General features: G+C 36.2%; 1 protein-coding gene and 1 pseudogene across 1 annotated transcript; one reads left to right on the forward strand and one right to left on the reverse strand.

Annotated features, from left to right (window-relative positions):
• The first annotated feature begins 7,808 nt into the window (after window positions 1-7,808).
• LOC147285919 (protein BREAST CANCER SUSCEPTIBILITY 2 homolog B-like) lies at window positions 7,809-15,784 on the forward strand. The gene is made up of 14 exons (XM_086241151.1): window positions 7,809-8,199; window positions 8,348-9,310; window positions 9,384-9,511; window positions 9,606-9,754; window positions 10,144-10,266; window positions 10,359-10,544; window positions 10,613-10,694; window positions 10,793-10,843; window positions 10,943-11,018; window positions 11,112-11,223; window positions 11,314-11,385; window positions 14,964-15,159; window positions 15,233-15,415; window positions 15,638-15,784. Exons 1-14 carry the CDS (start codon window positions 8,007-8,009, stop codon window positions 15,782-15,784), a joined length of 2,661 nt encoding a protein of 886 aa, XP_086097277.1. The 5' UTR covers window positions 7,809-8,006.
• A 5,825-nt stretch (window positions 15,785-21,609) lies between these two features.
• On the reverse strand, window positions 21,610-23,498 carry LOC147285920 (uncharacterized; annotated as a pseudogene).
• Between the last annotated feature and the right edge of the window lie 701 nt (window positions 23,499-24,199).

The following is a 24,199-nucleotide window of genomic DNA, read 5'->3' on the forward strand; positions in this document are numbered from 1 at the left end:
CCTGTTTTGCAACCTGAAATTTAAAATGGCAAATAAGAAGTGAGATACATAACTCATGGGAGCATAATGGTAACATTAAGATATACATAACTCAAGCCATAAATTCCCCATCAAAGGATGGTAGGAGACCAACAATACTAAACAATCTGGGCATACACTTAGTCTCGGCCAATGCAGATGACTTCTCAATCAATAAGAAAATTAAAATAAGTAACCCCTCCCATGTCTGACCCACATCAACCCCTCATCATAAAATCCCCAATTTTTATTCTACCCAAAAAATAATAGAACTAAACAACATCAAAATCCAGAAAATAAATCCGTGAACTACAAATTACTACTTTGAAGTCTTGAACAAATGAAAACCCACATCCCTATTACAAATAAAAATCTAATTCAATGTAAAATATCTTTACTATGGGAAACTTAATATAACATATCACAGAAACATCAAAAAATAGAATTAAGGCGTGAAAAACCTATAGACTTAACGTACAATGGTCGAGTCTCAACAAGTAGCAGAGATTGATAGACGGAGGGAGAGGAAGATCGATCGAAGACTCAGAGGTGGAGAGAGAGAGAGAGAGGTGGAGGCGCACCCAGAGCCGAAGAGAAATTGCAGGAAGCCGAATTGGGTTTTGGGTTTGTGAGAGAGAGAGAGAAAGAGGGAGAGAGATATGGAAACTAATCGACGTTGTGTACGGAAAGAGCGTCTGTTCGTTTGCTTACTAAAAACCCAGAAAAACTTAGGAGACAATCCTTTTGTCCCTACAATTCTTTATTTTATACAAAACGACACTGTTTAACAAAAACAATTTGACTTTGCGTGACAAATCAATTTTTTTGACGCAAAATAATTCATTTAGGCGGGTATAAAAATAAAAAATAAATTTAGTGACGTGGGAATTAATTTGTATACTTATATGGGCTAGAGATTTAAATGGTTGTCACCCAAGGTTTGGCATGTGTCGACAAAGCACAATATTTTCGCAAGAGAATGTGAAGACCACAATATTATTTCAATAATTGTGAAGACCAGATTTCAATGATTGGAGCCGTTCATTTTCTATGTTTATAATCAAAGATCAATCTTGAAAAAAATCGGGCAAATCAGAATTCATCTACCCGTTCGATTATCAATAGAAAAACATGATCGTTCATACGTTCGACCTTCGTTACCTAACTTCTACATCTACGATTGAGCTAATTTTTTGCAGGTATGATCTTTGATTAGGAAACTAAAAAATGAACGGTTCAGATCGTTAGAAACACGATCGAGATATGAGCTTCTACATATAAATACACTTCAAGAGTATTATGCTATTAATTACTTTTTCGTTGAAACCTTGTTGTTTTAATAATTGTGAAGACCACAACGTGATTTCAACAATCGGAGCCGTGCATTTTCTATGTTCATACTTAAAGATCATCCTCTGTAAAAAATCGGCCAAATCGAAATTCATCTACCCGTTCGATAATCAATAGAAAAACCATGATCGTTCATAAATTCGACCACAGTTACCTAACTTCTACATCTCCAATTGAGCTAATTTTTTGCAGAGATGATCTTTGATTGGGAAACTAAAACATGAACGGTTCGGATTGTTGGAAATACGATCGAGATGTGAACTACTACATATAAATACAATTGAACAGTATAATTCTATTAACTTTTTCATTGAAACCTTGACATTTCAATAATTGTGAAAACTATAACATGATTTCAACGATCAGACCCGTTCATTTTCTATTTCCCCACTCAAAGATCATCCCTGCAAAAAATCGGCCAAATCGAAATTCATCTACCAATTCGATTATTATTAGAAAAATTACGATCGTTCATTTTAGCGACAAATCATTTAGTTGTCGCGCAAGAATCTTATAGATCACAAACTGACTTGTCACAAGAGAAATCACTTTGTCACCAAAGATTAGTGTATGTCTCGAAAAACCACTAAATTGTCGCAAGAGAATGTGGAGATAAATATTTAGGTTGTCGCGCAAGAAGTCCATACATCACAAACTGACTTGTCACAAGAGAAATCACTTTGTCATCTAAGATTAGCGTATGTCTCGACAAACCAATAAATTGTCCCAAGAGAATGTGACGACAAATATTTTGATTGTCGTGTAAGAAGCCCATGGATCACAAACTAACTTGTCACAAGAAAAATCGCTTTGTCACCTCAGATTACCCGCCAATATGCGCGGTACGCGGGTGCTGGTGTGTTACATTACGCGACAAAAGTTTAAGTTTGTTGCGCGAGACCTTTTCTAGGGACAAAAGTTTTGTCGAGAAAAATGTTTGTCGCAAAATCTAGTTTTTCTTGTAGTGATAACCCGGCCTCAAAATTAGGCCGAAATTATTTCTCTTGCTTAGAATACATGGCCTCACAAATTGCATTTAATCGGGCCAATACACTCTATTTTAATAACAATTCCGATCGAAAAGTCAATTGAAATTTATTTGAACTAAAATTAATCGGAACGAATTGTACCCAATCCGATCGACATTGCAAATCAATTGGAACAAGCTCCATGATACCGGCCAATAATTCTATAAATTGATTGGACTAAAACAAAGTCGATCAATCTTTCATTGGGCCGCTTGTCTCTTTTTAACCATCGATCGAAATAAATCCTATTGAACTAAAATTGGCAAGGTCGATTGAAATGATTTCTTATTGGGCCACTTGTGTTACTTGACATTCTATTTTTATCTCACATTTTGTTCGAGACCCATATATTAGAAAGGCCTCAATTCAGGCCGACGACAAGAGTTGGAAATCACCCGGCCTATAATTGCTTCCACATGTCGAATTAAAATTAATGAATAGGCCTAGTTCAATATATATATATCTATTGCAGCCCCCATCTAGCTTCCATCAATATTAAGTTGCTAGCTAGCTTTAGGAGTTTGTAAGCCACTGTACGTCCATATATACCATAGCTCCTCCATATACACACACATATATATATATATATATACAGGCTTCTTCTGTTGAGGTATACCTCAACTTATTTATGTTGAGGTATGACTTTGTTGGGGCCTACACGAGTCGTTTTGTGTCGATCCGAACCATTCGCAAGGATCATCTTTTTTGATAGATCATCCTTGCAAAAAATTAGTCAAATCGGAAATCATTTGCCTATCTAACTTTGATAAAACAAATGGACGGTTTCATCGAAAATATTTGGTTCGTCCATTTATTTGATGAAAGTTAGATAGGCAAATGATTTCCGATTTGGCTAATTTTTTGCAAGGATGATCTATCTACGGAGATGTAAAAATTGAACGGTTCGGATCGACACAAAACGACTCGTGTGGGCCCCAACAGGGTATACCTCAACATAAATAAGTTGAGGTATACCTCAACAGAAGGAGCCTGTATATATATATATATATATATATATATATATATATATATATATATGCAGCTGCCCAACATCTTTGAAGAAGAAACCAAAGCTGCCCGACAACAAATCTTCAAGCCTCAAAACCACTGTACTTCAACATATCTACTTATATATATATATATATATATATGTCCAAAGTATGCAAATACCTAGCTGCCCGACAACATGCATTTCACTTCTTCATTTCCCTTATATAGTTATATATATCAAGCAGCTGCCCGATGACTAAGAAAGAAGAAAAAGGCCGCCCAACTACTTTCAAAGCAAAACAAATACTGCCCATCCCCACTTTGACAAACAAAGCTAGGTTGTCCAACAATATTGAAGGAGAAGGCTTTATTCAAAAACAAATTGCAAGGTTGCCCGCTTCTCTTCAACATATATATAGGGCATATACATGTGTGCAGCTGTCCGATCACTTTCAAAGAAAAACAAAGGCTGCCCATAACCTCCAAACACCTTATTCTCCATTTCCTCTTCCGCTTCAACTCCCTCTTTGTTTCCAGATCTGCCCGACACCTACCCACTGCACTTCTTTGATTTTTATATCACAAGCCCAGCCATATATATGCTCAAGTGCCTAGCTGCCCTACAACACAAAGAAAGAAAAGCTACTTGCTGCCAGCCTGTCACAAGCCTCTCCCTTTCTGAAAGTTGCACCTTACCCCTTTGCCATTTGGTTTCTGTATGCACAACTTGGGGTGTCTTTGATCACTTGGCATTCAGCCATCCTCATCCAAGCCGCACGAACACCATGTGCTTGATGAAAAGTTCCAGCGCGCCAAGCAAAATGTCTCAAGTCCTGCCCAAATTCTAAGCAGCTCGATCAACCTTGATGTCATTATTTTGGTAGAGATCGAAAAACCACTCCGGTTGGTGACAATTTTAAGCCCAAACACTCTCGTTACAGTTTAGTTTTTATTGATAGTCGGTTACGGGTAGTTGGTCCATTTAGATAGATCATCAAGAACATTTCTAAACCTCGAATTAGAGAACGGTTTTGTGAAAGTCGTGTCAGCATGCAACTGGCTTCTAGTAAATAGATATTGATTCTCTGGTTTGCTTGTGCATATTTTTAACGTTTTACAATGGCTCTATATGTAGTAAATATTTTCGCTACTACTTTAAACCTACTCAAGGTCGCCTAAGGGGAAGCTATAAATGTATTTGATGCTTACCCACTATTATGTGTTTTGAGTGTAAATCACGCTTTGTTTGACGACTTGGATTGAGATATGGAGGTCACGTTGCGCAACCTTGCTTCTTGTCAATTTCCAAGACTCTTATGTGGTTCAGATAATTTTTGTCGAGCATGTCTACATCATTGTTGACTTTTTTTTGCTACATAATGTTATCTTTTGTCATACTCTTAGGATATGAATTGTATATATTTCAGATCTTTGTCATATTTCTTTGGGTTGGTTATGTTTATTTGAACATCTTTTTATGAATGTTCCTTAAGGTTATATCAACCGAACTTATGACTTGAGTGGGTTAGTTCAATTATTTATAAAAAAAGTTATTTTTGCAAAATGTTTTATTTAAACATTTATTTTCTGCTAGCACTAAAACTCTAATCCAACCCGTTTTACTAAAATAAATAAGGCTTAACCTATCTTGGGCATTCTCAAAGTGGGTGTCGTTGTGGTGTACTCAAGTTTTGAGAAGTCACAGATGTCACCCACCTAGTCGCGGGCATGCCGTGACTAAATCTAGATGAGGAGATTGAGGCATGACCATATGAGGAGAAGGAGCGCAATGACGTTACATTGCAAGTGATGCAAGACAACTCATAGGGTCAAAATAGTATTCTATGGCCTTATTAATTTTTATAATAAATTACTTCGAAGTCCAAGTTTTCTAATTACTTTAACTACAAATTCAGTCAATTTAAAACTAAACGAGAAGGACATTCTTTTATACTAATGTGATTCTCTGTCTCTCGCACTCTTTCTCTCTCTCATCTATATCTCATTGTTCTCTCTCTGTCTCTCGCCTCTTTCTTTCATCCTTTGCTCCTTCTTCTCTCCATGTTTCTCTGTTTCTCGCTCTCTCCTTCTTCTCTTTCTCTATTTTTATTTTTATTTTTTTACAATTATAATAATTATAATAATGAGAGTTATATGGATTCTTGTGTGCAAATCTTGCAGATGCAGATACAAAACCAAAGCTTCCTTTGCCAATGCAAATACATGTGCTTTTCAACTTCCTCTTCAGCCCTTTTCTTTGCATTTGTTATTGGGTGATTCTCTAGTTGTAAATTGTAGTTGGCTAAAAATTGTTGCCCAATTTTGAGTGCCCGTGAATTCTTAGATTCTTTGGATGCAAAATTATACGTCGTCAATTGTAAAGAAACCAAGAGCAATGATATTATATAGTGAAATCTGAATGTGGTCATTGATTCTTGATTGCATATGTAGATGCATATGAAAAAAAAAATTATTTTAAAAAAATACATGGTGAACAGTGACATATGAACAATGCTGGTGAACAATAGCGGTCTTTTTTAAATTTGGCCTGGAGCTTAAGTCTTGGGCCAGCTGGGTGTAGGCTTAATAATCTTTCTTATTTTGAGCTCCAATTTAAAGCACCCAAATTTTTAGGATAGTTACATTTTAGTTTTCTTTTTGAGTATTTTTCTTTTCCAATTAGGATTAGATTTGGTTTCCTTTGTTAATTAAGATTTCCATTTTTATGTTTCAATTTTTAAATATCTTATATATGAATTGACGAAAATATCCTTACACTTAACAGAAAATTAGATGAAATGTGATGATATGTGCGACATAATCACTTTTGTGTAAGTCTGGATGGTAATTGGACACAATTTTTTTTAGGATGGTGCTATTAATTCAAAGGGAAAACTTCATTTTAGTACCTCAACTATACCCGGTTTTTCAAGTTAGTACCTCGATTTCAAAAAGTGGGATTTCGATATCTCAATTTCATTTTTGTTGCAATTTCATACCTTCGTTAGTCCTTCCATTAGAAAGACATTTAACAGATGACGTGGATACTGACATGACATCAATTTCTAGGGTTTTCAGATCTATCAATTTCTCCCTCAGATTTTTGACCTTCAATGACTACTGCGATGGAGGTGGTCGAGGAGTTGTTGCAACAATCAAAATCGATGTTGTAATGTCGTCGTAGTTGCTCGCAGATGACCTTTTGGATTCGATTCATTGGGAGTTTGATCTCCTAGATTAGGCTGGGTTAGGAGGGAGTTGGGGGTTGGGTGGGGAGGGAGAAGGGGTTGCTGGGTTTGGAGGGCTTCTTGGTGGTGGGTGGGGAGAGATGCTAATTTGGTAGGTCGGTGGTTTCAGATTTGGAATTAGCAGATCGAAGAGAAAGTGGGAGCGAGAGGAATAGAGAGAAACATAAGGAAAGAGTTATGATGGGTGGTCGGCTGATGTTGCACGGTGTCTGGATATGCTGGCGTCTAGATGGGCTAGTAGTGAGAGATGAAGGGGGAGGGGGGGAGGGAGGGAGGAGGGATTGCTCTGGTTTTGGGGGGTCCTAGGTTTTCTTTTCTTTTTTTTTAATTATTTTTTTTAGGTTCTTTTATTTTTGGATTGTTTCTTTCTTTATTATTTTTTTTATACACATGGCATTATAAATCTACGTGTCTATTTTTAAGAAGTTAAATAGATGCCAATAGTATAATGCTGAGGCCACATCAACATCCACGTCACCAGTTAACAGTCTTTCTAACGGAAGAACTAATAGAGGTATGAACTGGATTGTAAAAAAAATGAAATTGAGGTATCGAAATCCCACTTTTTGAAATTGGGATATTAACTTGAAAAATCGGGTATAATTAAGATACTAAAATGAAGTTTGCTCTAATTCAAAAAACCCTTTTATAAAAATTTGGATAACAAATAGAGTGAGGCTATGCAGACCACTCTCAGCTGCTAAGTTGACTACCCTAACATATTTTGTCCATTTTTTTTTCCTATTTTACCCTTTATTGCAAAAACAAGATGAAATTACCCAGATCCATTCGGTGGTTATCTACCGAAACATCTACCAATGTTCGGCAGATAAGTGCCGAATAAACACAAACATTTTGGCTGATAACTATTGAATACCTTTTTCATTTGCATTTGGTGGTTATCCACTGAATAATCCACCAATGTTCAGCAGATAACTGTTGAATAATTATAAATATTTCGGTAGATAACTGTCGAATAACCCGATGAACAAAATTAAAATTTTTTGTTTTAAGAGTAAAATTAAAATTTTGAAATAGGGTGGTCAACTCAGCAGTTTAGGGTGGTCGGAATAGCACTGACCTAACAAATATTGTAAAATGATGGGTTTTGGACTTTTAGGGCTATCCACCACAATCCCGGTAAACACGTTTCGTGAGACCGAGGAAAGTAAAGCTGATTTGATTTTTATTTGTTTGGCGCCTTTTTGTTTGTAATTTGTCCGCCATTTGCTAATAGCGGCAATCGTATTTCTCTCGAACCAATCTTGGATTAGAAATCTAGAATGATTGATATTGAAATTGAAACAGCGAGCGAGAAGAGTGTGAGTGAGTGAGGGAGACGGAGAAGAGAGTGAGTCTGGTCTGAGACATAATGGAAATGTCGACGTGGCATATGATGTCCGACGAGAGGGGCATGGATTTGCGGTGGCGAATGTCGGGTGGCGAAGGGCAAGGAGGACGAAACCCCAACGCCAACGCCATGGACGACGTTGCTGAGTCTCGGCGGCTGCCTTCCATGGCCGATCTCTTGATACAATATCAAACCCAAAACCGAACCCAAATAGGTACGCCCCATTTATCATTCATCAATACTTACATGCGAGCAAAACCAAAACCAAAATGAATAGATATATATTTGGAAATAAAATTTTACAATTTGGGACAACAAACTAGTGTGATATGAATATGAATGTGGCGTGGTGTGGTGTGCAGGCCAAGTGCAAGCAGCTGCAAATCAGTGTGCTACAAATCAGAGAACTACGAATCAGTGTACTAGTACTAGTAGAGCTACTGCTGCTGCTTTCTCTAATTCCCTTTTCCAGACTGCCTCTGGCAAAATGGTCAATATATCTTCCCACGGTCTTCTCAGGGCCAAGACATTGCTCGGCTTCCAAGACCATGATAATGCTGACTGCAATCTTCCGCCTTTCAAATCAGTTTCACCTTCTCCTCCGCTTACTCACAAGACCCCTCCATTGCAAACTAGATTTAACAGTAATTTACCTCCCAAACCTCCATCAATCAAGTTCCACACAGCCGGAGGAAGATCTATATCTGTTTCCACTGATGCGCTACAACGTGCAAGGACTCTTCTTGGTGACCCTGACTTAGGATCTTTCTTCAATGACGCCAATGCACCTGACTCCGTTTTCTCATTTTCAAAAGCTACAGGACAGCATCAGACCCCCATGCCTAAGAACAAATTTTTAACTAAGAGTTTTGTATCTCCACTGCAATCGACGTCGTCTAATCAATCTCCACTGCAATCGTCGACTAATCAAGTGCACTTGTCTGCAGTCAAGTCAGATAGTATAATCTCGGGCACTAACCTCATCAACAAATTTGATGGTGTTAGCAATGAAAACAGCTGTAGGTCCAACAGAAACACTGAGTTAGCTTGTCAGAGGAAGCCCTTTAGCAGCAAACCCTGTGCCCTCAATACAGTAGAAGACAATTATTTGGCAAATGGTGTTGGTTTAAGGGTTAATCCTGTTCAAAGGTCACTAGCCAAGCCATTGGTTGATATTTCAAATACCGTTGGCACCAATGCTATAAATAATACACAAATGATTGGCGTAAAGAGGAGGCTTGGAAGAAGTTCTATTTCTCCATTCAAGAGACCCCGCAGTTCCAACTCCACCCCATTGCATAAGAATGTTCCATTTGTTCCTAATGGTAAAAATTAGAAATCTCTTTTTATATTCGTTATTAAGCAATATGCTTTTCATTTAATCTGTCTATCCTTTAGGTTTGTCTACCTTGTCCTCCGACCATTCATGCTGCAAAAGAAGGGTTTCTACAAAATTTCCTTTCCGGATTACTAGAATGTATGTGAACAAATATTTTGGCATGCCACCACCATCAGACCAAAACATGGTATGCTGACTAGTAATCGTGTTATTTTCCTTAACAGATTATCTTTGCCTTGGCACAGATACAATTTTATGCATCAAAATAAATTAAGTTGCAGTGCTTGTCAGGCCGGGTGAGAAAAATTACAGCAAATAATGCAGAGAAGTACATGTTTCCTGACGAATCTGGCTTAAACTGCGTAGGAGCAGAAGCTTTTGTCCACATGTTGGCTTGCTCTGGAGCCTCAACACAATATATTTCCAGAGAGTAAATATTTCCGCCCTTAAATATTTTTCTTCAACAATAACTAGACCCCCCTCCCCCCTCCAAAAAAAAGAGGAAAAAATTGGAGTTCATTTCTCTTTAGTTTTTGCATGTGTACAAAATTTGGTGACAGTAATCATCTGTAAAAATAAAAAAATTACTGCAATTGAATGCCGACGTAGAATTCACTTACATTTGAAAATTGTATATACAATTGGCATGTAATATGGATTGCTTGGGTTATAGAGCACCTTGGATGTGTTAAATTTGCATTGTATGGAACTTGTGTGCAGTTCATCAGTAGCATGTATGCCAATGTTCTGTACCATGTGGAGTACTATACCATGTTTTTGACCTTTTGTTGAGCATTCTTATTTTATTCCTCTATCTAGGTGGGCCACAAATCATTACAAGTGGGTTATCTGGAAACTCGCTTGTTATGAGAGATGTTATCCAGCTAAATCTTATGGGAAATTTTTGACCGTGTCCAATGTGCTCGAGGAATTGAAGTATAGGTTTGAATACTTATAACATAGCTATATGTTTACTCTTGTGGCTTGTGGCTTGTGGCACATCAATAATACCAACATGTAATGCATTTGCACAGATATGAACGAGAAGTTAATCATGGTCATCGCTCTGCAATTAAGAAAATTCTGGACGGAGATGCATCACCTTCTTCAATGTTGGTTCTATGCATTTCAGCTATTCGCTCAAATTGTGATCCACATATGGAGACTAGCTCCAGAGCTGAAAATAGCAGCGCCGCAAAAGTTGAGCTTACTGATGGGTGGTAAGAAATTACCTCTGTACGCTTAAACTATATTTGGAGATGGTATGTAAGATTATCTTGTCTCACAGGTATTCAGTGGATGCTGTTCTGGATGCACTCTTGTCAAAGCAGCTTGCCAATGGAAAGTTATTTGTTGGACAGAAACTTAAGGTAATTAATAATGTTGATATATTGTTTTATTGTCTTTTTTCATTGAAGCGTTCTGTTCAGAATTGCTGCTTTCTTACAGTTTATTATGTCTTATGAAGATCTGGGGAGCAGGATTATGTGGCTGGGTTGGGCCTGTTTCACCCCTCGAGGTTCTCACTTTTTTATTTTATTTTCCCCGTAGTTTAAACTTTTTAAAACTTTACCTTCTGCTATTAGAGGGATTTCTCAGGTTTCTGTTTCAACCTCAGGTGTCAAGAACAGTTAGTTTACTGCTGCACATAAATGGCACATATAGAGCTCATTGGGCTGATCGATTGGGATTTTGTAAGAAACATTTGGATCTCATAAAATTTTCTTATATTCTAGTCTTGCACAGATTTAGCTTATTTACAGTTTTATCTTATTGCTGTCTTACAGGTAACGGTGTTGGTGCTCCCTTAGCATTTAAGTGCATCAAGAGCAATGGGGGTCTAGTTCCTTGGACTCTTGTAGGAGTCACACGGATATACCCTGTTCTCTACAAAGAGAGGTAATTTGAAATACTTTATATTCATACTTGATTATGAACTTGTTCACTGTTTCCTTGAATATGAAATTGTTCACTGTTCTTTCCTTCTAGGTTAAGTAATGGAAGATCTATTGTGAGATCAGAGAGGTTGGAGACTAAAATCATGCAATCACACAACCAGAGGTGCCTATTCTGCCAAGAAAGCCAACTATAAGTTACTTTTCTTTTTTAAAGTATTCACAATTCATGTTTCCATTATTCATTCAATATCTATAAAATTTCAGCTTAGCCACCTTAAGTATTCTTCTGTCTAGTGGCTCTTTGAACTTTTTGGTCTCAAGTATGTTTAGGGTGGGAAGGGGGGGGGGGGGGGTGGAGAATAAGATTTTGGAAGGATTTCTGGATATCGGAAGTGCCTTTATGTTCCTTGTTTGTTCGCTTGAGTAGGCTGGCTTTGAATCTAAACTGTATGGTGGCTAATTTGGTGGTTTTTAATTCCTAGGGAGTATGTTGGAATCTTGGATTTAGAAGAAATCTTCGTGAAAGAGAGGTTGAGGATTTTGCTGCTCTTTTGGTAGTTTTGGAGAATGCCCAAGTGGTTGATGGATGTCTAGATAAAACAAGATGGAAATTGGAGGCTTCTGGGTCCTTCTCTTGCAAATCTTTTTTTAAGCATCTATGTGAAAAGGGATTTTCAGCTGTTTTCGAGCCTGCAAAATTCATTTGGAAGTCACAGGCACCTCCTAAAGTCCATGTTCTGGCATGGGTTATTGCTCAGGGGAAGTTAAATACGTGTGATATGCTTCAAAAGAGAAGACCCCGTACCAGTTTGTCTCCTCATTGGTGTGCCCTTTGTAGAAAGGAAGCTGAATCTGGGAACCCTCTGTTTCTGTTTTGTCCTTTTGCTTTGGGCTTATGGGGTTATTTGTTTGAAGCTGCTGGTATCAGCTGGGATAATCCTCAGTCAGTATCCGTGTTGTTGTGTGAAAAAGATGTTGTGTTTGGGAGGAGGGGTAGGAAGGCAAAGGTCCTGTCGTCTTGTGGTGTGATGGCAGTGGTGTGGGTAATTTGGTGGGAGAGAAATAGAAGAATCTTTGAAGATTCTAAGGGGGATAATGTGGAGTGTTCCTGGGACAAAGTGAGATTTTGGGCGTCGTTATGGTCCTCAGTTTCTCCAGCTTTCAGATATCTTTCAGTTTCTTTAATTTTGTTGGATTGGAAAGCTGCAGTTGGATAGGGTGGTTTTGGGGTTGTGTGGGTTTGTTTATGTTGGTGGTAGTGTGCTTTGTGTGTTTTATCTCGTCCTTTCTTTATTTTTAGTAGCTGCTAGTAGGCTAGTGGACATCTTGTTCACTGCTTGGTTTGTTTGTTCTGTTTGTTTTTGTTTAATGAAAGTTTGTTTCTTATCAAAAAAAAAAAAAGTATGCTCAATAATTTTCCTTGCCACAGTTATTTTGATCGTATAAGGTCTATTGTATATGTATTCATGGCATGGTCTTTGTTTTCTTGTAATTACCAAAAAACAACTGAAAATTTCTGTAAAAGAAGAACAATCCTTTAAAGTTCAAATCAGCTTCAGAATATTTGATGGAAGCTACAAGTTGGTCCTCGACAATTTGGGCCTTTTATTAGTTTAGGTGCAATCATTAATTGCTCAGGTACACGATTATTTTGTATGTTATGCTGTTCTAGATGGTGCAGGAATACATGAATGAAAAGCAGGCCCTTACCATGAGCATAGGTGGGAGAACAAGTATGCTGAAATGGATGACTGGCATGCTTAAGAAGCATGGAGTAAACAAGATATGTTTAGAATGAAAAATTAAAAATAACTTTGGGAGCAGGAAATATTATGCATATAAGAATAGTTATAATTTATATTAAACTCATCAAGGGCCTAATTATGCGGAGGGTGATTTCGCTATCAACAAGGACCTTAAATCATTTGTGGCTAAATTATCGAGTGAAAATAAGATTTTGGAAGGATTTCTGGATATCGGAAGTGCCTTTATGTTCCTTGTTTGTTCGCTTGAGTAGGCTGGCTTTGAATCTAAACTGTATGGTGGCTAATTTGGTGGTTTTTAATTCCTAGGGAGTATGTTGGAATCTTGGATTTAGAAGAAATCTTCGTGAAAGAGAGGTTGAGGATTTTGCTGCTCTTTTGGTAGTTTTGGAGAATGCCCAAGTGGTTGATGGATGTCTAGATAAAACAAGATGGAAATTGGAGGCTTCTGGGTCCTTCTCTTGCAAATCTTTTTTTAAGCATCTATGTGAAAAGGGATTTTCAGCTGTTTTCGAGCCTGCAAAATTCATTTGGAAGTCACAGGCACCTCCTAAAGTCCATGTTCTGGCATGGATTATTGCTCAGGGGAAGTTAAATACGTGTGATATGCTTCAAAAGAGAAGACCCCGTACCAGTTTGTCTCCTCATTGGTGTGCCCTTTGTAGAAAGGAAGCTGAATCTGGGAACCATCTGTTTCTGTTTTGTCCTTTTGCTTTGGGCTTATGGGGTTATTTGTTTGAAGCTGCTGGTATCAGCTGGGATAATCCTCAGTCAGTATCCGTGTTGTTGTGTGAAAAAGATGTTGTGTTTGGGAGGAGGGGTAGGAAGGCAAAGGTCCTGTCGTCTTGTGGTGTGATGGCAGTGGTGTGGGTAATTTGGTGGGAGAGAAATAGAAGAATCTTTGAAGATTTTAAGGGGGATAATGTGGAGTGTTCCTGGGACAAAGTGAGATTTTGGGCGTCGTTATGGTCCTCAGTTTCTCCAGCTTTCAGATATCTTTCAGTTTCTTTAATTTTGTTGGATTGGAAAGCTGCAGTTGGATAGGGTGGTTTTGGGGTTGTGTGGGTTTGTTTATGTTGGTGGTAGTGTGCTTTGTGTGTTTTATCTCGTCCTTTCTTTATTTTTAGTAGCTGCTAGTAGGCTAGTGGACATCTTGTTCACTGCTTGGTTTGTTTGTTCTGTTTGTTTTTGTTTAATGAAAGTTTGTTTCTTATCAAAAAAAAAAAAAGTATGCTCAATAATTTTCCTTGCCACAGTTATTTTGATCGTATAAGGTCTATTGTATATGTATTCATGGCATGGTCTTTGTTTTCTTGTAATTACCAAAAAACAACTGAAAATTTCTGTAAAAGAAGAACAATCCTTTAAAGTTCAAATCAGCTTCAGAATATTTGATGGAAGCTACAAGTTGGTCCTCGACAATTTGGGCCTTTTATTAGTTTAGGTGCAATCATTAATTGCTCAGGTACACGATTATTTTGTATGTTATGCTGTTCTAGATGGTGCAGGAATACATGAATGAAAAGCAGGTCCTTACCATGAGCATAGGTGGGAGAACAAGTATGCTGAAATGGATGACTGGCATGCTTAAGAAGCATGGAGTAAACAAGATATGTTTAGAATGAAAAATTAAAAATAACTTTGGGAGCAGGAAATATTATGCATATAAGAATAGTTATAATTTATATTAAACTCATCAAGGGCCTAATTATGCGGAGGGTGATTTCGCTATCAACAAGGACCTTAAATCATTTGTGGCTAAATTATCGAGTGAAAATAAAATGTGATTAGATGTAATATAAGGGCCTGTGATGAGAATGTTAGATGTAATGATTTTCACCTCAAGTTTTCATGTAACATAGAGGCCCTAAGGTGAATCTACTTTTGTCTTTCGTTATTCTCTCTCTTTGTGTGTGTGAGCGTTTTAACTTGCAAAACTATTCCTATATGCTGTGGTTGATATTTCTCTTGGTGGCAGGCGCTCTAATGTTATAGAGGGCGTTATTTCTGAGTTCCAAAGAGGAATAGAACATTCACATATATGTAATGATAGTGATAGTGAAGGAGCAAAACTCTTAAGGATACTAGAGACAGCTGCTGAACCTGAAGTTTTAATGGCAGAGTTGAGTTCAGAACAATTGAATTCTTTTACCAGATATCGAGCAAAACTAGAGGTAGGTTTTGAATGTTTTCCTTTAATGAAAATCTTGTGTAGAAAGATTTTAATCGTGTCAGGTCTGACCGTAGGCAATAAAGCAGTCAGACATGGAGAAATCAATTCTGAAAGCTTTGGAAAATGCCGGATTAGGTGAGAGGGAAGTCACGCCATTTATAAGGGTGAGGGTGGTTGGACTAACGAGTAAAACATATCAACAAAAAGACAGTCCCAGAGAAGGTTTGATAACAATCTGGAACCCATCAGAGAAGCAGGTGAACCCAAGTGTGTTGTTTTGTATGGATACCCTTTTAACATCTGTTTTTCTGATCTCTCTTTCTCTCTCTCTCTCTCTATTACCGCATGTGTGTTCTTGAAACATGAATGACAAGTCTGCTTCCTTGAACATTTATTCTCTGAATGTAACAATGTTACTTGAGAACATTTTTGAGTTTCCTCACAAGTGGTTTTAGTAAAATTACTGTCTAATGCCGCAGATGTCTGAGCTAGTTGAGGGACAAGCATATACCGTTTCCAGGCTTGTATCAACAAGTTCTGATGCCGATATTCTATATTTACAAGCAAGAGGATCCACAACAAAATGGCAGCCTTTATCTCAGCAGGCAATAGAACACTTTAAGTAAGTATTATTATTATTATTTTCTGGTTTTATTTTTTATAAATTGTTTCTCAAAAGGTTAAATCCATCTCAGGCCTTTTTTCAGTCCTCGCAAATCAGTTTTATTGTCAGGTTTTGGTGAAGTCCCTCTTTCCAGGTGAATCCTAGACTAAGCCTACCCTTTCCATATTGATGCTTCTGCTTGTTCCCATAGAAAAGTAATTTTAATTTATTGACTTTTTTTTTTTGGGTTTGGCGGTGTGGGGCTGTTATGCAGTGAATTTGATATTGCTGCATTCGTTGTGTTTGTGGGGGAGGTTTATATAGCTTCCCATCAGAAGAAACAGTGGGTGTTTGTGACAGATAGCTCCATATCTGAATTAAAGTCAGAAGAATTATATGATTCTCTACTTGCCATCTGCTTCAGTTCACCGTACATTGACAATGATTCAGATGCTCCTATCAACTATAACCTTGCAGGTTCAGTGGTATGTAACGTTCCTTCTCAACAGTCAACTTTAGAATGTCGATTATTGAAAGCTGTTTAGTTTGGTATAAACTATTGAGAAATTTTTTCATGTGAGACATCCCCTAGTATCTTGAAATAGAACACTAACGTCGCTTTTATTTTTTTTAAACCTTAAATCTGAAGAGATGAATTTATCTGAAATCCAAATAGACCTTAATGTTTGTGTATGTTTTTTTGCACTTTTTTTTTCTTTTTTATTTGTCTAATCTAAATATAAGTCAGATTTTGGCATCGTTATGGTTTAGTGACTCCAATTTTTAGATCTATCATTTCCTGTTATTTTACGAGATTGGGGAGCTGCAGTAGGTAGTTGTACGATGAATTTTGGCTTTTTTGTTTCAGGGTGTTGGTGGTCTCTTGTCCATATACCCTTTGTATTTTGCACCATTTTTTTTTTGTTTAATAAATTTGTTTCTCATCAGAAAAATCTTCTTTCGGTCAACACACCAGAAACATCTTAAAACCAACTGTTTGACACATTTAACCTTATGAGTCATTTTATATGTTTATATTTTATAAAATAGAAACATAATCTTATCAAAATTGAAAAAGGTATAAACATACATTACAAAGGGCATGGTGTTCACTGAAAGCCAAACATAAAATCTAACCATACAAAAAACAACTCTTCAGACTAAGACTGCCTTTTACATAACAGCAACCCTCCAATCAGCAAAAATAGCAAAAAACAAGATTTCCTTGAACTCTAAAGAGTCCGAAGCCCAAAAAGAAGACCAAAATCGAAATTTGTTCCACAAGAATTCAGAATGGATCAAATCTCCCAAAGTAGGATTCAAACCTATGTCTAAGTCAATTTATTGAATTCATGACTATATTTAAAGCATGTAATGAATAACAAAATTAATTAGATGGTTGAGATAGTTCATTTGCAAGTTGATATCAAAGCTAACGCATGAACACTTGGATGCTTCAAAAGAGTTGCACTTGCCTATAGTTGATGTTTGATTTTGACTTGCAGTGGAGAAAATTATATATTAGCAACTGACATCTTTTGAAGAATCACTGAATTGTAAAATGCTATACATGTGACCATAAAACAAAGGATCATTTAATTTCAGTTCATGGAAGGCTAAGATGCATCTATGATAAATTTTATTGCTAATCACCGTATTGTTTTATGTACTTATTTTCATTTTACGAAAATTTGATTTTCATAAAAAAATTTATATTATTGCTAATGAACCATTGCACATGATAATAAATTTTAAAAGAAAACAATTAGAATTAATGAAACTACATTAGATGAAGATAAGTTTTTTTTTTTTTTTTCCTTAGAAGAAAAACAAATTTCATTAAGGAGAAAACATTACAAACTGTTGACCAGACGATAAGTTGTTCATTACCATAACAGTGAAAAAAATAGAAATAACACTAAGTTGTTCATTACCATAAAATTGTAAATGTAGGGTCACCATTCGAAGACACAAACCACCATACCTATCATATTCACCAGAACTTGTACTAAACCTACCACTACCTATCTGATCAACTTAATAAAAAACCCAAATAACAATACCTCCTGGAATAAACATTCACATTTCACATAATGTTTGTATCACCATCTGTCTGCTGCCACCACAGATGGCGATAAACATAACACAGATCAATCTACACAGAAACCCAAACAGTGCAAGTTGATTAACACAAAGATTCACAAGCCTGACTAAATTATCAAATCAACAGAGTATGTAAAACAATAGTTGTGAATGTAACTAACACTAGACCTTGAAGTCTTGTGAAATTCACAAACAAACCTCTAGAATGTTATCTTCCTGAGCCGCTCATTACTCTTTGTGATACTTGAGGATTTTAGCTATAATTCAAATTGAAAGATACAAAACTATAAGAAATAAATCACAATAGAAAGAAGAAACAAACAGAAATAAATGCAGATTAGACCACAAACGGCACAAAAGATTAATTTTAAAATATGTTATATAAGAATCTCTCTAAATTGTCAGAAGCCCATAACTATATGCACATAGAAACTTCCATTGAATTCTCTTACATTTGTAACATACAATTGGAGTATGTTACAAATTAACATTCGCAGGGGGTCAAAAGGCTTTGAATTGCTAATGTCAATTTCTTATCTCATAACGTATTCCAAAAATTTAAAAACCTACAATTGGGCCTCAGATTGCTTTGTTCACATCAGGTTGGAGTTTACTTTTAGATTTTTTGTATGCTTGAGTTTCTGCTTTCTTATTGATTTCTGAAATTGCTAAGGTGGTTAAGTTAAGTTTTCTGCAGTACCCCAATTCTTCACTGAATCGAATGCACTTCAGAATATTCTTAGAAATTTATTTTGGACTATCAACCCGTTAATATCTTTAACCTTTCCCCTATGAGCAAACAGAACCGAAATACACTATGTACATTGTGAAAACCCTTTGCATTTCCTAAGTCCATAAGAATGCACAAGAGCACCATATCACCCAAAAAAGTCCAACCCATATAAAACTTCAATAGATTGTACCCTACTGCAATAAATTAAACCCTACAAATTGGGGTTTCAAACTCAGAAATTGAGGAAAGAAGGATTCATTTTTACACTGGAAATCATTTAATTGAAGTTACAAATTTCACATACTTTTTTTTTTGTTATGCAAAGGAAACAGAGTTTTATTAAATAGAAAAAAAAAAAAAAAATCAACACAGGTCTACTTTTGGCAGAAAAAATGTGAGAAAAGATAGATATATTGAGTGGGAGAGGCAGATTCAGAGAATTTCCAAAACAAAGGGAAAAGAGATTGAGAATACAGTGGGAGAGGAGTCAGGAGTGAGGGGATATTGTGAGGTTGTGTGGTTGTAAGTTTATTAAATCTTGGATGGAAATTTTAGAATAAGATGTTACAAACATGGTCATACATTTTCATTAAGGTAAGAGCTAATAAAATTAACTTGTTAAATTAAGATAAAAATAACTTAAAATAGTAAATAAGTTAAGGAAAAACACCAATTCAATGTATCTGAAATTATGAATAACTTAAAATAACCCAAAAAGAAAATAAAAAATAAGCTATTTTAAGACCTATCCCAAATAAAGAAAGCCTTTAATTGTATTTGTCTCTATTATTTAAAGTGTTCTGTCACCACTTTGAGGCATCACAGAGAGACAACGTTGATGGTGCGCTTTTGTTTAAATTGAGGGAATCATTTGCAAACATCGCTAGGAAGTTGTATAACTCATTACTTATGGTTGCAGAACTTTAAGACAAGCACAAGTGCTAAGTGAATGCTATGCCTCCTAATTCCATACTTGGACAGTAACTAGGCAGAAAGCATTTGATTCCACAGCTATACTTGAGTATATGGTCAACAACTAATCAAAAAACAAGCCCTCCTTAGAAGAAATCCCTTACCCAGGACATGGAGGTTTATGAAGTATGTAAAACTTGTTGCTTTTTGTTGACTAACTTGCTTTACAAAAGTTGGATTAATTTCCTACTCAAATTGCTATTACCACCTTAATTTGTTTCTCACTCCCTACCATTTTTCCCAAATGATACCATCCTACCTCATAAAGCAGATAAGTACTCTTCTTTTTATTTTTATGTTTCTTCTTTGCAGGTTGGGTTTTGTAATCTCATCAAGAGAGCAAAGGACCAAATGAATCATCTTTGGGTAGCTGAAGCTACAGAAAATTCAGCTTACTTTTTAAGTTTTGACACCCCACATTGTTCTCATCTCAAAGATTCTGCTGCCTCTGCTGAAAGATGGGGAAGGATCTCTAGCTTGGTCTGGATTTTGAAACTTCAACTGCAGTTAATTGTGTTATCTCTGTTGTTCTCTGTTGATGCTTTTCTTTTGTTCTGTATGCAGAGTATGAAAAGGCTTAGGGAGAGAGTCGTATTTATTATTGGTGATTCTAAAGAATAGATGGTGAAAGGACCAGATTTCAATTATATGTAAGTCTCTTCATATACCTTTCTGTTCTTTGACATCAATAAGAGGCTATTGATCGCTTGTATATTGTCACATAGATGGTCTTTTGTTTACTGTATGCACGCTGGTCTTGATTCTTAATGCTTTATTGATGCCTCATTTCCTTTTCCACAGATTTTCGTCACCAACACCCAATTGGTAGAAGTTTTGTCTAGGAAGTAAGCATGCATGCTGGCAAGAAAGTAGCAAAAGCTTTCTTAGTTTACACCCCCGGTTGCCATTTTGTACTGGTATTCATATGGTGACCAGTTATAGTTATCAAGGCATTACAAATTAATTATTTATCTAGCAACTCACTACTAAGTAATTTTTGTGCATTCGCTGATAGCCATTTGGTATAGTGGCACTTCTGGCCCCTTCCCTGTTTGATAAGTCTAGATTACAAGATACATTACTTATCAGATAATGTTAGAAATCAAATGTTTAGAGTTTAGAGTTTCAGAAATGTTCATCTTCCTAAATCCTCATATGTAAATCAAACGGCTCTTGTATAAATAGACCACACGAGATCAATGAAAGGATCAAATTAGTTTATTATTCTTTACGTGATATTAGAGTAGCAATCCATGTGTAAGGCCTAATGGTCATACTCGCTCCACTTCAGCTAATGTAAGTTGTGAACAGGTGTTTGACTCAAATCACACTACACAAAAAGGGACATGTTGAAAGTATCTATTGCATTGGAAAAGTTAAGTCTTGTATTATAATATAAAAAAAATGTCATGAGTCTCCACTCAGCATTTGATTTTGATTTGGATGTTGATTGTCACAATCCAACCTCATCTTTTTTTCTTTTTATTTTTTTTTAATTTAGAGGAATCGAACCCTTGATCAATCATATTCCTAATCCTTTACTCACTCACCTTCACCGCTTGGGCTAATCCCAAAGCCAACCTCACCTTCTTTCTCTCAAATACGATTCACCAAACAGCTTTCTAGTGCCACCAGAACTATTTTCCTTATGGCTTTGACAAATCTGATTCCTCTATTGCTTTTCATGCCTTTCCCTCTTCTGGAGCTTCTCTATGTGCTCCAAACATTAGCCACCTTGTAGTGTCAAGTTTCCAATTATAAACTCTTGTGTCAACAGATATGCCCTTCCTTGGTTAGATTTTCTGCAATTTTCTCGATGGCTCTTTTCGATCTCCACTAACATTTCTTCCTTCTCAACCCCATGTCGTTAACCCAATCATTATTGCTTGGTATCACACAAACCAAACTATGCACCTAGTCAGAGGGGACATACTAAGCGTTACCCCTCAAAATGCATATCTATACAAAAACATAGACGAGAAAAAAAAAAAACCACAATAAGAAAACAATGAAACCTGCAATGCAAATACAAAATAAGTCTATGAAAATTGAATCCTGCGCTTCTTCACAACATATAAATCTTTAATTACTGAATCTATATCTATACTATCAGAAAGTTCTCTTTCAATGTTAAGAATCATACAATCATCAAGAAACCCCTTCTCTATCTTGTTTTAAAGCAAAGTTTTAATAATCTTCAAAGATAAAAATGATCGTTCCGTTGTTGCAGTAGAAACATGAAGAGTCAACGCTAGACAAATCAATCTATAAACCATGGGGACGTATGCAAACTTTTTTGTTACAACTAATTGCTGACATAAATCAGAAACAAAAGATGTATTATGGAATTTGGGATCAGAACATATGTCTATCTCATAAAATGCACATTTCATTCTTAAACCAAGTAACTCAACTGGAGTGAAATCTTGAGGGTAGAACTTCGTAGCAAGATCACATATATGATCATTATTAAATGATCTAAAATTATCACGAGGATCCAATGATGAGCTAAGAGTAAGAAGTTCCACTGTAAGAGGTGTAAATCTAGTATCTAACTCCACCAACTGAAAATCTATAACAGCATAAAATACATTTACACGATAATAGTGCTCAACTATTATAGAATTCATTTGTTGGTAAGAACGACCTATACCCACCCTATAAGAAGCACCCAAATTAGGCATAACAATGTCATGTAGTTCACAAAATGATTCCACACTTTTTTAAAAAGTATCTCATCCATTTTCTCTCAACTATTGGAGAAATACTTTTGTTGTTGAAACAAAATTCAAAGCATTTATGATGTTTTGAGATTTGTTCTAGAATGCTTAAGAAAGAAAGTTAGTGATTTTCATAACCTTATTCAAGAAAAGCAAGTTAAACACAAAACCAAAAGAGGTCATCCTATTAAGAAGACTATTGGCTTCCCCACACATATCTTCGTTGATTCCACTTATAAGCATTCTTTGAAGCATTGTACTATTGGAAGAAAATAACTCAATCAACCTTCTACTAGAATGAAAATGAGACCCCCGAGTAGCCCCGGCTCTTGACAAAGCACACATTTGATTTTTCACTGTACTTATCTCAATCAACCAACATCTAACAAATCTTGAATTTCATTTTGCCGAATAGCTTGTAATTCACAATGACGCTTGGCAGAAAAATCAACGAAATTTACAATGAAAGTTAGCATAGAATAAAAATATCAAACATCACGCACACCTTTAGCTGCAGCATTTAAAATTAGTTGAAGACGATGAGCAAAACAATGTAAATAATAAGCATATGGACAATTTTGAAAAATAATGCTTGTAACCCGTTCCATGCCCCATGCATATTGTTAGCACCATCATATCCTTGGCCACACATATTTTGCACTTGAAGATTGTAACTAGCAAGAACCTTGAATATCTCTTTTTTAAGAATTATGGATGTAGTGTTGGGAACACTCACAATGACAAAAAATCGTTATTGAATAAGGCCATCACCATCAACAAACTTTAAAATAATAGTCATTTGTTTCTTACTAGATACATCAACCGATTCATCAACAAGAATACAATATGGTTTATCCCCAATTTCATCACGAATTTTCTTCCTCACATTGTTAGCCATAATTTGTAAGATTTCCTTTTGAATTCCAGATGCAATATATATACATAGCATTTTGGGGAGCATTCTCTAAGACAACATTTGCAATATTAGTATTCAATTTTGCAAAAATTTTAACAAGTTCAATGAAGTTGCCTCAAATGGATGAGCTACTAGCTTCATTATCACCTTTAAAAGAACATCATTGATTTGCTAGATGCCTACAAGCCTCTATTGTGGTCCTAAGTCGCAACCGGTTTCGCTCCACTTGTTGCAATGATTCTTTATTCATTTTTACATCAATATGTGCAGAGGGGTTTCTCAAGAGATCCATTTCTGCATATTTCTATGATAAGTTGAGTCTACAACCCCTAAATGCTTAAGGACACCACATCTACTCCTGTCGTTAACCCACTTTCAATTTTGAAACCCCTCCATAGTAAATGTTGGATGAGAAGGTGGATTAGCATAAAAAAGGAAGCAAGGAAATCAAAATGCCTTGTCACTATTAATTGAATATTCAAGCCAAGGCCACTGAGAATATCAATAAGCTTGAAATCGACGCATTTGTCGTCCATCAAAAGAGGAAGAGTATTCTTTTAATTTCGGTTGCCATGGTCCTAAGTGCATATAGGCTCTTCGAATATTATCATGTTCATTAATAGAATACTTCCATATTGCTTTATGTAATTCTAGATCACGTTCAAGAGCACTTGTAGTAATCTCAATATTTGGATCCAACTCGATTTTTTGAGTCTCAACTCCTTCACTTTGAGACTCATAATCACAATCAACTCCTTCACTTTGAGACTCATAATCACAAATTGGTGCAGATGAAAAAAAGTCGTTTGTCTTCTTAAAAAGTAGAACATATAACTAGAAGGACTGTTTCAATAGTGGTATCCAAAATGCCAAACCTTCTTGCACCAGCTCTTTAAAGACAAAACATTGTCTTAGTGTATGTCCCACGACTTGTGGAACCACAGTGGGCATGATTTCATTCTTGTAACGGGAGTGAGTGCACCGCAAGACCAT

Source organism: Dryas octopetala, chromosome 4 (assembly GCF_963921425.1).
Source record: "Dryas octopetala chromosome 4, drDryOcto1.1, whole genome shotgun sequence".
Classification (NCBI taxonomy): Eukaryota; Viridiplantae; Streptophyta; class Magnoliopsida; order Rosales; family Rosaceae; genus Dryas; species Dryas octopetala.